This window comes from Talpa occidentalis, unplaced genomic scaffold (genome assembly GCF_014898055.3).
Source record: "Talpa occidentalis isolate TD23 unplaced genomic scaffold, MPIMG_talOcc4v2.1 talOcc4.11, whole genome shotgun sequence".
NCBI lineage: Eukaryota > Metazoa > Chordata > Mammalia > Eulipotyphla > Talpidae > Talpa > Talpa occidentalis.
The window spans coordinates 48,003,766-48,016,500 of record NW_023601104.1 but is presented as its reverse complement, the minus strand read 5'-3'; the positions used below and the strand labels follow the sequence as shown (position 1 = coordinate 48,016,500).

Here is a 12,735-nt window from a genome sequence, read left to right as displayed (position 1 = left end):
AAAGTAAGTCAGAATGATAAAAACACAAAGTGGACATTCATGAAGCAGACAATTTTGACACTTTCAAAAACTAGTGGACATCAATAAATATCCTGAGGCTCTGAGGTTAAGAGGGAAGGAAAAGGGAAAGGGACAAGCAAACACAATGGATAGTGGTCAGTCTAAAACTGTCAAAACTAACTAAAATATATAAGGGGTCATTTTCAAACAGCTGAAAAACAAATAGATCAGATAAGACCTGAATTAGCAGTCATTCCTTTTGAAATGATTGATAATTAAATATGAGGCAACAATAAGACATGAGTACTTTATGACTCCAAATTTATAATAAAATTACTTCATTTGAGTAGGATTGGGAGGCCATTAGACTTTCACATTTCTTCACTGGGAGCTTTTTTTTTTTTTTTTTTTAAGAAATAAAAGGTTTCTTTTGAAAAATTTTGGGAAAAGCTGATTATTAGTGCTGAATGATAACTTTAATATCTGGATGCACTTCCTTTGTGGGTTGTAAAAGCAACACTTCAGTCAAAATGAAGTCTACAATCAATTTCAAAATAGTTTAAATAACTAAAGTAACATTAAAAGGTTTTCAAGCATTTTCTAACATTAGATCTATATTGAATTTATGAATGTCGAAAATTATATCATGGTTAGGTTTTTCAAAAGGCACAATAATGTAAACAATCTCATTGTAACTGTGCAGCTATATGTATAAAGACTGAGGGGAGGCCTCCCCGGTGGCGCAGCGGTTGAGCGCTGGGTTGTGAAGCTACCCGCAGCCTCTGCAGGGAAGAGGCGCCGGTTCGATCCCCGGCTGCACCCCGGCCCCGGAGGAGGGTCCTACATGGCGCGCAGACCTCTCCTGCCGCCCGCTGCTCCCCTCAGCAGTGTACTTCGGTCCTTCTGCCTGCTCTGCTCCCCGCTCTGGCTCTGGTGAATTCTCTCACCCTCCCGCGCTTCTGACTGTACCCAGTGCTTGTATAAATTTAAAAAAAAAAAAAATGACTGAGGGGAAATTAAAGACTAGAAATAACTGAGAAATCAAGTTACTAAATGTTTTAAAAATAATAGCAACCAAACACTGAGTATTTATTTACCATGTAGGAGACACTGGAGTAAGTAGATCGCTTGTTTAATTTGTATACTAGTATCATCAGTGCCATTTTTACAGTTAAGTAAGTATCTGATGGGGAACCTGACCACCTTTTCTTCAGTTAAGGAATAAAAGACCCAGTTACACACACAGTTTTGTCTATTTCCAAAAATCTAAGCTCTCAATACCAACTCCTGACACCAAGGAATTGTATAGCTATTAGGAATTTCACAAATACTTTTTAATACTGTGCACTTCTCAGTTGACATAAGGTGATAATCAAGATGAGAATTAACATTCTTCTGTACCTGCTGTAGTAGACTTTCCAACTCCACCCTTTCCAGAAGCCACAACTATGACTTGTTTAACACCGTCTATTGGTTTCTGCTTTGGAAGTCCTCGGGACATGATTTGTGTTCTTCTTTGTTTTAGGGTCTCACTTTCAGAATCAGTTAACTTAAAAAAAAAAAAAGAAAAAGAAAAAGAAAGAAAGAAGTCATCTCCATTATCATGCTGTAAAAGTAAAAACAATTCGAAGTTTGTGATTTAGAGGACTTTCGAGTCTAGCTCTGTTCATATCCACTAGTTAGGCCTTTAATGCTATTTATATATGGCCATTAATCACAATTCTAGACACATCTTGTTTAACTTGAAATTTATCCACCAGGATATGCTGACGTTAAAAAATAAAAAAGCTGCCTCCTTAGGAAATTAAATCCTCAGTGTCTGCCTTCTTTTTAGCCTATAAAAACCTACATAAGCCACCATAAAGAAAGCAATGTGCAAGTCATATATGCATATTCTAACCATAAATTTCATGTCCTGCCACTCCCCGGCCTGGTCCTATTGGGGGACCGCCTAGAAACAGGGGTCACCTAGCCAAGGCGAGCCCACTTGGGGTTGAGGCGAGTCTTGATAAGGTGCAATGCCAGAGCACCTGGAGACCCAATGTTCCAATACCTCCGTCCCGCCCGCCTCCCTTCGCCCTTCAGCACCACGGACCTGGCGCCGACAAACCAACACTCGGCTTCCCCCACGCGGGGCATAGGTCCCGTTACCACCCCGAAGAGACACCCCTCCAAAATGCAACACACGGCGCCAAGACCCCATGGCACAGAACGCAGCCCCGCGCGCTCAGCCCGGAAACAGTCGGCTGGCGCGTGCTGATGACGTCATGTGGCAACGCTCGGCTTCCTCACCCTAGCGACAAGTCTGAGTTTCTTCTGCTGGGGAATCTTGCCCGGGTCTCCTTTGCAGCCAAGGACAAGCATTTTGCAGCGTTTTACTACTTAGTGTCGATATTTACTGCTTCTGTTACTCACAATTCCCTGAACTGTGCTTTGCTAGACTCAAAAAAGTTTAGTTAAATCAAAAAAATTAGTCTAATGAAGCAAGTTTCCCTCAAGAAGAAATTTAACTGAGGCAAAAAAAAACTTGAGAGGAGGTGGTATTTATCCTGTTGAAAAGCAGCAGCAAAAAGAGTAAAAGCCAGAGCAGCTAAAAGTGTAAAGGAGAGACTGCTGGAGAGTTTATACAGAAATCCAGTCCCAGCAACAGGATTATTTATTGTGTCCGATCATTTGCCTTAACATAGTCTTTGTAATATCTTCTAATATTAATTTTAATTTTTCATTTCTTATCTCTATAACGTATGATTATTTCATTTATTTTGCTGTAAGGTCATTTAATTTACTCATCTTTAATATCGGCATAACATATCAACCTCAAAGATGTATTTTAAGAATTAAATGAGATATCACCAGCAAAGTACATTCAATTTACTGCTTTGAAAAAAAGTGCAGTTCCTTGTTTTTCCTCCCACTTTGCACAGCTTCACTCAGTTTTTTTTTTATATTTCAATAGGTTTGATACTTTCATTATTTTATATCACTTTCTTATTTTGTGATATGTTTTCTCAGGTAAGTATCAATTTTTAACTTTTTGTCTGCTCAATCTTTGTAATTTAAGTTAAAACAATAGGAATAAGAGAAATAGCTGTCAAAATAATCTATTTTCAGAAGAAGAAATGTTGAATATCTTTATCTCCAGTAATTTTGTGGGTTCATCTAGATTTCTGCTGCAGTCATTCATTTAACAAATATTTTTGAGGAAGTGCTATACACCAAATACCAAAAAGTATTCAACACTGAAGCAGACATAACCCCTCCACTCAAGGATTTTACAATCTGCTAAAAGAGACAGAAGGAGTTAACAATTAAATATAGTGTGATAAATACAGGAGAAAAGCACTGAGAGCTACAGAAGTAACAAAAAAGGGACACCCAAATTACAATCAGAGAAGTCTTCTGGGAGTGAGTAATATCTAAACTGCATTCTGGATCTGAATAATGTATGGGAGTCAGCTGGGAAAAAGACTGTGGGGTTGGTGTGCACAAGTTAGAAATAAACTGTTAAAAACTGCAAATAACTTGTATGGCTTGAGCATAGAGAGTGAGGTGCATAACTGAAAGACATGAGGATGCAGTTTGGTAAAGATAAAAGTTTTTCCAAAAAGGTTTTCTACATCATTTAAAGGAATTTGACCTTTATCCCAAGGGAACCAAAGTAGGATTTTTAAACAGGAAAGTAACATGATCAGATTTGTGTTTTAGAAATACCACTATGAGAACCAAGCAAAAGTTGGATGGGAAGGGCAACATCAGAAGCAGGTTGAATCTCTAATTTTCATTTTTTTTAATCAATAAAATAGATGATACTTTTTTATAGGCTTGTTGTGATATTGAATTTAAAATAATGCATGTAGGGCCTCCCAGTGGCCTGGGGTTAAGTCTCAGCACTACTATACTGAAGGTCCACCACACTGGCATGAGTTCGATCCCTGGCCAGGGAGCTAACCCACATGGCACAGCAGACCTCTCCTGTGGGGCCCACTGCTCCCCTTAGCAGTGTATTTCAGTAGATCTGCCTGTTCTGCTCCCTACTGTGTCTCTGGTAAATCCTCTTAGCCCACCTCTGGCCTGTACCCCAGTTCTTGTATGCAAAAATAAATAAAACTTTAAAAGAAAAATTAAATAATAAAATAAAATAAAAATGCATGTAGAAAGCCTATCACCTAGGTATACATAAAATGGAACTGACATTCTCCAAGAGAAAACATAAGGTGGAGAATAAGTGAGACCAATGTTTGTGGAATGAATAAATCATTAATTTGAGTTTCCCTTCAGCAGACTGGGATATCAGGAGATTAGTAGAGAAGTCCATCATTTCTTTTCCAAAAACCACTCACATGAACTCACAGCGGGGGGAGTCACACACACCCATGATCCCTTCTCAGAAAAATTACTCTTCCTTAGTTTCTAAGAATTGCTAAGTTATTTGACACCATTACCATGATCACTATTTGGGTTAAAGATTGACACACAACCAAAATTAGACCAATCAGAACTTAAAAAATAAGAGATGTTATGTAATCTTACTTTGAATTTATACAGTTGAAGGGAGAGTTTTCTGTTTTATGTACAAAGGAGCAGATAAATCTAATGCCCAGAGGAAAGAATAAAGCAGACCATCAGAGATCGTGTGTCCAGATAAGAAAGGGACAACAGCTACAATAGTCCCTAACAGATTTCCAGTGCCGGTGCCTGTCCATAGTGAGGGTCATGTATACATCCTATCCTTACACGCTTGAGATAACAAATTTTCTTTCTACCTCAGCCTATTTTAAGTAGGTTTCTGTGTACTTGCAACTATGGTGAGATATTTTATCAAAAAAATTTTTCCCCTTAAATTCCTTGTACCCCATATAACCCTTCCCCATTTAGACAAATTATGTGGCACTTTATGACAAAGCAAAATGTTAGAGAAAAATAGATTGTTTTGTTACTTTTGAATTTTTATCTTAGGACTGTTTAGAAGAGCAGGAACAACTCTAGCAAAGACAGTAGACCTTGCTTGTCTATATTAGGATTATATTTGGGTGCAAGTAGCAGAAAATTCTATCTTTGTCTTAAATAATTAGGGATCTGTTAGTCTCATATGAAAAGTTCATAGGTAGACCATGCAGGTGTGATGCAGTGAATCCAGGGTACTATAAACCAACTGCATTCTTTTTGTTCCATAACCTTGGTGTCCTTATATTTGTCCCCTCATAGTAACAAGATGGTGACTGTACCTTCAGGCATCAAGGCTAAGTTCCACACAGGAAAAGAGCAGAATGACAAGGACAAAATGCTTTCTCCCCTGAGTCTTTGGCTTTTTTTTATTTGGGAAGAGAAGTCACATACACCCCAGACTGGCTAGAATGAGATAATATAATGACCCTTAGAAGCAAGAGACGCTGAGAAAATTGAGCATTTAGATATCTCTAACTTATAGAGTAGAAGAAAACAATGGAGAAGGTGATTAGAAATGGATATTGAGTAAACCAATTTAATACCTGCCCCAGAGAGACTGTCTAAAAGTTTCTAGGATAAGAGGGAATAAAGATAGAAGAAAAGTGAGCACTCCGACATTCATGAATTCTCTCTCTCTCTCTCTTTTTTTTTTTTTTTTTTTGGACTATATTGTGTAGATCATTCATGAATTCTTAAAGCCAGATTTTGGTAGTGGTATTGAGGACCATGATACCTGAGGGTCCTTGGTGTCTTACCAGAAAAAAATTTCATGAAGCACCAGAATGAAGGCAGCAGCAAAGTTTTATAGGAAGCCATAGAACAGAATATTGCAGAAGCAGTGGGCATTCTCAAAAAGTAGGAGAGCTGTCTTGAACAGTAAAGTAGTAATTTTAAGTTGTTTTTTTTTTCCCCCCCCTTTCTGGGTGGAGAAGGCTCTCACTTAATTACACATGCCTTGCTCCTATCGTTCCTCCCAATTCATTCTGGGACTAATTGGAACTTCTTCCTCCCTCTTTTTGAGTGGGTGGAAACAATAGTTAAAAGAGTCCCCAGGCTTCCCAGACCTGCCAGAACTTATAGAGTGCTTGAAACAAAGTGATAGCCCCAGCAGCACTGTGGGATTGCAGAAATGCTGTGTTCCTCTGATGGAGTGTAGGGAAGCCCTTTTCTATCCCTAACAGTTAAAGAACCTGATAACCTTCTCAACCCACAGTTTCTTTTGCCAATTTTAAAGGGGCTAAGAAATACATATACTCACTTTTCTAGCTTTACTGGCTATTTCTGGACATATTTATGAGCATGTGTAAACATAGTTCTGGACAATGTGGTATAAGGAAAATACTGTGGATTTCTGGATGGCTTAGGAGAAAGCTTTTACTTTCTGATAGAGTGGTATATAGTTGGTGCTACTCCTTTTCCCTATCTTGATCATGGATATTACACCTGGAGGTATCATCTTGTAAAATATGACAAGCACACCTTGTAAATATGACAAGCACAGTGGTGAAAAACACAACAAATCCAACAGTTAAGGGTCATGAAGGGGAAGTAAGGCGGGAAGATAGATTCTCGGTCACATAAAGTGGTATGTCAGTACTGCTTCCATCTCCATAGCGCTTGTGTGTGAGGCAATTAATTTCTAAATTCTCTGTTGATTAGGATTTCTACTCTTCGAAGCTAAAGTAGTCTGGGCCTATTGTAGCTCCTAAGAAGGAACTCCATACACTGTGACTATCACTTCACCCAAGATTAAGCCCTCTCCTCTGTTCATCCGTGATTCAGCCTCAATGAGGAAAGGAAAGAACAGAGCAACCTCAGTCCCAGACAGAATTCAGTGCAGTGGCATGACCCCAGGATGAAAGTAACAGAGTGCTGTGTTTAAGCAAACAGTCTGGGGGCGGGAGTATTATAGGGTTTACCCCCTGCAAGGAGTCACTGTAGTGGCTAAAAGAAAGCCAAACTTGAAAAGAACCTAAGGCCAAAAATAAGGGAAGGCTTGGCAATGATCTGCATGATTATTTAGTGGCATTTCAACAGATGCTGGTCAGGATAGAGACCTTGAGGATTAAACTCACCTCACCATGTGAACATCTGGATACTACATAGGCACAACCCTGATGGAATCTGTATTTAACAAGATTAAGTTTCTACCACTCTGAGAGAAATTATTATAAATAAATACTGAGCACAACAAAGAGGATCCTTTGATTGTCTCCTAACTGTATACAGGGTATTATCTTGTTTTACTTTCTAGAAAGGAAGTATTTGTACCTGCTAGATTATACACACCTCCCCCTTAAAAAAGTCTCTCCTTAGGTGACCAAGGACTCACTGAAAGGTCAGATTCCCACAAAGTTGAATAGCCTACCTCATTCCCTGAGCATAAGCCTCATACTGTCTCAGTGTTAGGTGAAAATATGTCTCATTTCTTTGCTGAACCCACTAAGGAAGAATAGGATGTCAAAAACAGTTTCCCATCTCTGTTGAATATACTAAATAAAGCTCAGAAACTTGTGCCAGTTCCTTCAGTTTAAAGTTATTGTCCCCAACTGAACTTCTCATCCTGTACAAAGGGCTCATGGAAATGAAAATTTCAACCCCTCTGTGGACTTGTCTAAGTGACAACCCCATTAACTGACCTTACTGTGCTGATGACATGATTTGTTTCCAAATCTCTCTGCTCAGGACTATGCTTGAAACTGTCTTTACCCCTATCAAATGCAAATTTTCTCATTAAAATATAGAGTAACTCTGCTTAGGTGAATAGCTTCCTAGTGAACAGGGTTCTCTGTAGGAAACCTGGTCTAGGACATTTGTGCATTTTCCATATCAAAGACTTTGCTGACCTTTCAGTATTTTAGCTCACATAAACTAGTCCTCTCAAAGAAGCTCCTCACTTTTACAATCAAAGGTTACGCCAAACAAATGTACGTACTTAGACTGGTTAGACTTCTTAGAATATGTTTCCAAGTGACTAAAAATCCATCTCTAAAATGAGACAGGATAGGTTTCTAAATGCCAATATCCAAAATTGGATAAATCAAGGGTGATGTGACATTTGAATTTCTGACTTACAAAATTGAACTTAATCCTTGGGCAAAGGTCAAAAAGCTCAAGTTACAGCTGAATATAGTCTTTTATTGAATGTTTAAGGCTTCAAAGTAGATCCTATCCTGAAATAGAAAGTGCATAGTCAGAATTTAGAAAAAGTATTTGTCACACAAAGCAAATACTTGTGATACCCAAGGCACTGGTATTTCTAAGCTTTTGCTTTTTGCTTTTTTGTTTCATCTTTTCCAAACCTGTACTCTTTCAGTCAAGTGCTCTTACCCTTCAATTCTATTCTAGAGACTAGAAAACACAAGTTTTGTAGAAGATTTCACTGAAAACTTACTTCATTTTGTATTAAGAAGAGAATTTTCCTGTGTACTTTAGAGAACATACCAAGGGCAATGACAAACCATAACCCCATTAAGATATCAAACTTTCACTTCAGCTGACATGAGGTTCTATTTTCTTCAAGGAAAAGGAGGTAGTGTAGATTTTTGTCTGCTTTACGGTACTACCATAATGTGAGGATGACCTCCATAATCATGTGCATTACATTTTATCTTATTCTACTCTGGTACCAAACTTTACTGATTTATTTTTTTAAAGATTTATTTATTTATGCATACAAGAGCTGGGGTAAGGCCAGCGGGGGGTCAGAGGATTCACCAGAGACAGAGTGGGTAACAGAACAGATTGATTGTAATACACTGTTGAGGGGAGAAGCGGGCGAGAAGCGTGAAGCAAGAAGCGTGGGTTGCTCCCTGGCTGGCCAGGAATCGAACTCGCACTGCAGTGGCTGCAGATAGCTTCATAGGTTGCGTCTTAACTCTTCCACTACCAGGGAGGCCCTACTGATTTATTTATTAAACTTTTATGTTTAGGACTTATTGACCACACACTTTATGTCATAAATATTGCAGACACAAATTTTTTCTATTTATGTAAATGAAGAATTCCTACCAAATCACTACAATCTCTATGTTCTATATCCTGACTAACAGCAATAGTATCACAGTGCCAACATTAAGACTTATTATATCAATTAGCTCTGGAGTAGTCTGAAAATTTAAAAGGATATCTTTTATCTTTGTCTTTAGACTTCCTTAAACTGCTTGATGGGCTCCAATTCATACCAACCAAATGTACAGGCAGTATTTGGATCTATTTTCCATCTTTTTCTGTGATATCACAATAAAAATAAAATAGAGTTTTTGTGATCACCCATGATACAGGCTATTGAACTCATTCCTATTGAAGGCCATCCACTAGCCATAATTCAATAATCGAAACACTATTAAAGTGATCATCTCCCATTTTTAGGATTTTCTTGTCTTCAATACAGATTAAAATGTTTTTGAATAGAAAAATGTTCGTTTGGAGCATAATTGTTCTAAGTAATTTAAAAGCTAATGTTTTGACTTGGTCAAGAATACAGAGTTCTTTTAATCATCTAATGAACTTTTTTCAATTACTCAAAGTTAATGACCTTATTACATTAATGCCACACTGAATCTCTTGAAAGTTTCTAATCATGTATAAGAATTAATTTTTTATTTAACCCAGCCAATTTTTGTGGAGAAGATGCTGGCAATCTGCTCTTGAGAATGCCATTTTTATAGATATCAGTTAAAAAAATGAATACAATTTGCTGAGTGGATCATTTGCTGATAAAATGCATACATATGTGTATATGTATAAGAGTCTCTTTTCTCTAATACTTTTTTTTAAAATATTTATTTATTTATTTATACAAGCACTGGGTACAGTCAAGCATGGGAGGGTGAGAGAATTCACCAGAGTCAGAGCGGGGAGCAGAGCAGGCAGAAGGATCGAAGTACACTGCTGAGGGGAGCAGCCGGAGGCAGGAGAGGTCTGCGTGCCATGTGGGTCCCTCGCCCGGCAGCTGGGGATCCAACCAGAGCTGCAGAGGCTGCGGGCAGCTTCGCATCCCAGGGCTCAACTGCTGCGCCACCGGGGAGGCCCTCGACTACTTTTCTAAAGTGCAACTTTTTACTTCTTTCCAAAGACTGATGTAAGGCTATCTCATTTCACTGCTGACAGCATTGCAGAAAGAGCAGAAGAGCAGAAGTAGAAAATAATATACTTAGTAGTTTCCACATATTTATTTGTGATATTATATACCTAACTGGAAATTATATTGTCATTCCTACGAATTCCTTCTGGATTATAGAGTTAATTGAATATCAGTTCTTTTTTTTTTTTTAAGATTTATTTATTTATTTATACAAGCACTGGGTACAGTCAGAAGCGTAGAAGGGTGAGAGAATTCACCAGAGCCAGAGCGGGGAACAGAACAGGCAGACCAACGAAATACACTGCTGAGGGGAGCAGCGGGTGGCAGGAGAGGTCTTCGCGCCATGTGGGACCCTCGCCCGGTGGCCGGGATCAAATCGGCACTGCAGAGGCTGCGGGGCAGCCTCGCACCCAGCACCTAACCTCTGCGCCACCGGGGAGGTCCTGAATATCAGTTCTTAGTGGACATCTACGAGGATACCTTTTACCTTATGTCATATGTCACATTAATTGCTTCTCTTCCAAAAGACTCTAGATGGCCCTAAATGATCCACACCCTTGCATAATTCTCAACTGCTGGGTGTGAGCAGGATCTGTAACTTGCTTTTAATCAGCAGACTGCAACAGAGATGCTAAGGTATTAAGTCTGCAATTACATTACAAAAGATTGTAACCTAAACTTTCTAGGAAACTTCCTGGCTGTCTTTGATGAAGCAAATTACCATGTTGTGAACTGCCTATGGAAAAGGCCCCATGGCAAGATATAGCTGAGAGACAGCAAAGAACTGACGCCATGAGCCCAAAAGCCTGCACAGAACTGAATGTCGCCGATAACCACATGAAACTGGAAGTGGCTTTCTCCTGTTTGAACTTTCAAGTTGACTCCACCTCTGGCTGACCTCTTGATTGTATCCTTGTGAGAGATCATGAAGCAAAGGACTTAGTTAAACTGTATCTGATTCCTGAACCACAGAAACTGTAAGATAATAAATGTGTGTTGTTTTAAGCTACCAGGGGTGTGGTAATTGGTTACACAGCAATAGATAACTAATGCACAGGACCCAGATTTTGGTTGTTCATCATTAGTTTCTGGTAGGCAGTTTTTCTTTTTATAATGAGATATAATCGAATTATAGTAGTAATTCTTTTTTGCTGTATGAAAAAATAAGCATATTTTGTTAAGAAATTAAATACTTTGTGTATTTCAGGGCCTCCCTGGTGGCACAAGGGGTTAAGCACTGCACTATGAAGCAATCTGCAGCCTCAGCAGCACAAGTTCGATACCTCAGCCGGCCAGGGAGCAACCCACATGGTGCAGCAGACCTCTCCTGACTCACCCACTGCTCCCCTCAGCAGTGTATTACAGTCAGTCTGCCTGTTCTGTTCCCCACTCTGTCTCTGGTGAATCCTCTCACCCCCCGCATCTCTGGCCTATACCCCAGCTCTTGTATGCATAAATAAATAAGTCTTTAAAAAAATTACTTTGTGTATTTCAGACCTTTGTTGGGAGTTTTTAAATTTACTGTTTGAGTACTAACAACGAGCCGTATTTTTAAGAGGTTAACTATCAAATCCCATTAAATAATATAGTATTTGATAGTAGGGATATAATAGGAAATGAAAGCAGTGAATTGAAGATTTCCTTTGCTTCACAAACCAAGTTCTGTTTTTCTAACTAACAACTGAAACCTCTTTAGTAACAGGATTATAGCTCTGCTTAATGAAAGATAGTATTGGGCCTCCCCGGTGGCACAGCGGTTGAGCGCTGGGTTGCGGAGCTGCCAGCAGCCTCTGCAGTGCTGGTTCGATCCCCGGCTGCCGGCTGAGGGTCCCACATGGCATGGAGACCCCTCCTGCTGCCCGCTGCTCCCCTCAGCAGTGTACTTCGTCAGTCTGCCTGTTCTGCTCTCCCCTCTGGCTCTGGTGAATTCTCTCACCCTCCCATGCTTCTGACTGTACCCAGTGCTTGTATAAACAAATTCTTTTTTAAAAATTAAAAAAATAAAAGACAGTATTATAGTGCTACCATTCTACTCTTCTCTCAATAATCGAATAGTCTTCTCCTCAGTTACATAAGAAATTAGATTTGCAGCTCTGTCTGCATTAGTAGTTAATCATCACTCTTCAATAATGTAATTAATGTGGATACAAGCATGAAGAAAACAGTTTTTTGTACTCAAGATTAAATGCAAAGTTATACAAGCAAGAATTTTCCAATGGCACTAGAAATAACAGATAACTGCATAGTTGTAAATCAGCCCAGCTGATGAAAAGTGATTCAGGACATATGAAGCCATCAATTAATCATCCTGCAAACATGTCATATAGTTATCTCTACCCCAAGAAAAATATAATAATGCCTATTAGATTCCTTGGGAAAAAGCTAAGACAATACAGCAGAGATTCTGCAAAAATTGTCTCTGAAAAATCTTATAATCTTCATGGAACCATAATCTGTACTTATTTATATATGGTACTATAGTACTATATTATAGTACTTATTAATAATCTGTAATTTTTATTATATACTGAATCTTATATTTGAAATTTTTTCAAAGCATTTTCACACATACAATCTTGTTCAACTGCCATGAGGTTGTCAGGGAATTATTATTTGTCCCATTTCTAAATAAGAAAATAAGGAATAAATATGTCAGTTTGTTTTGGAGCAAATTGTTGAAAGCAAAGTGGAGCTATCGGTCT

General features: G+C 38.7%; 1 protein-coding gene across 5 annotated transcripts in view; it reads right to left on the bottom strand.

The window, feature by feature from the left end:
• Window positions 1–2,240, bottom strand: part of NUBPL (NUBP iron-sulfur cluster assembly factor, mitochondrial) — a 235,721-nt gene extending 233,481 nt beyond the window's left edge. For all 5 annotated transcript variants that reach the window (XR_008549746.1, XR_008549748.1, XR_008549747.1 and 2 more), the window contains exons 1-2: window positions 2,096–2,240; window positions 1,402–1,549 (exon numbers count right to left, since the gene is read on the bottom strand). Coding sequence is in view for 2 of the 5 variants with exons in the window: in XM_037503190.2 (XP_037359087.1) it covers window positions 1,402–1,549; window positions 2,096–2,203 (256 nt within the window). In the remaining 3 variants the exon portion in view is untranslated. The remainder of the gene's footprint in view (window positions 1–1,401; window positions 1,550–2,095) is intronic.
• Between the last annotated feature and the right edge of the window lie 10,495 nt (window positions 2,241–12,735).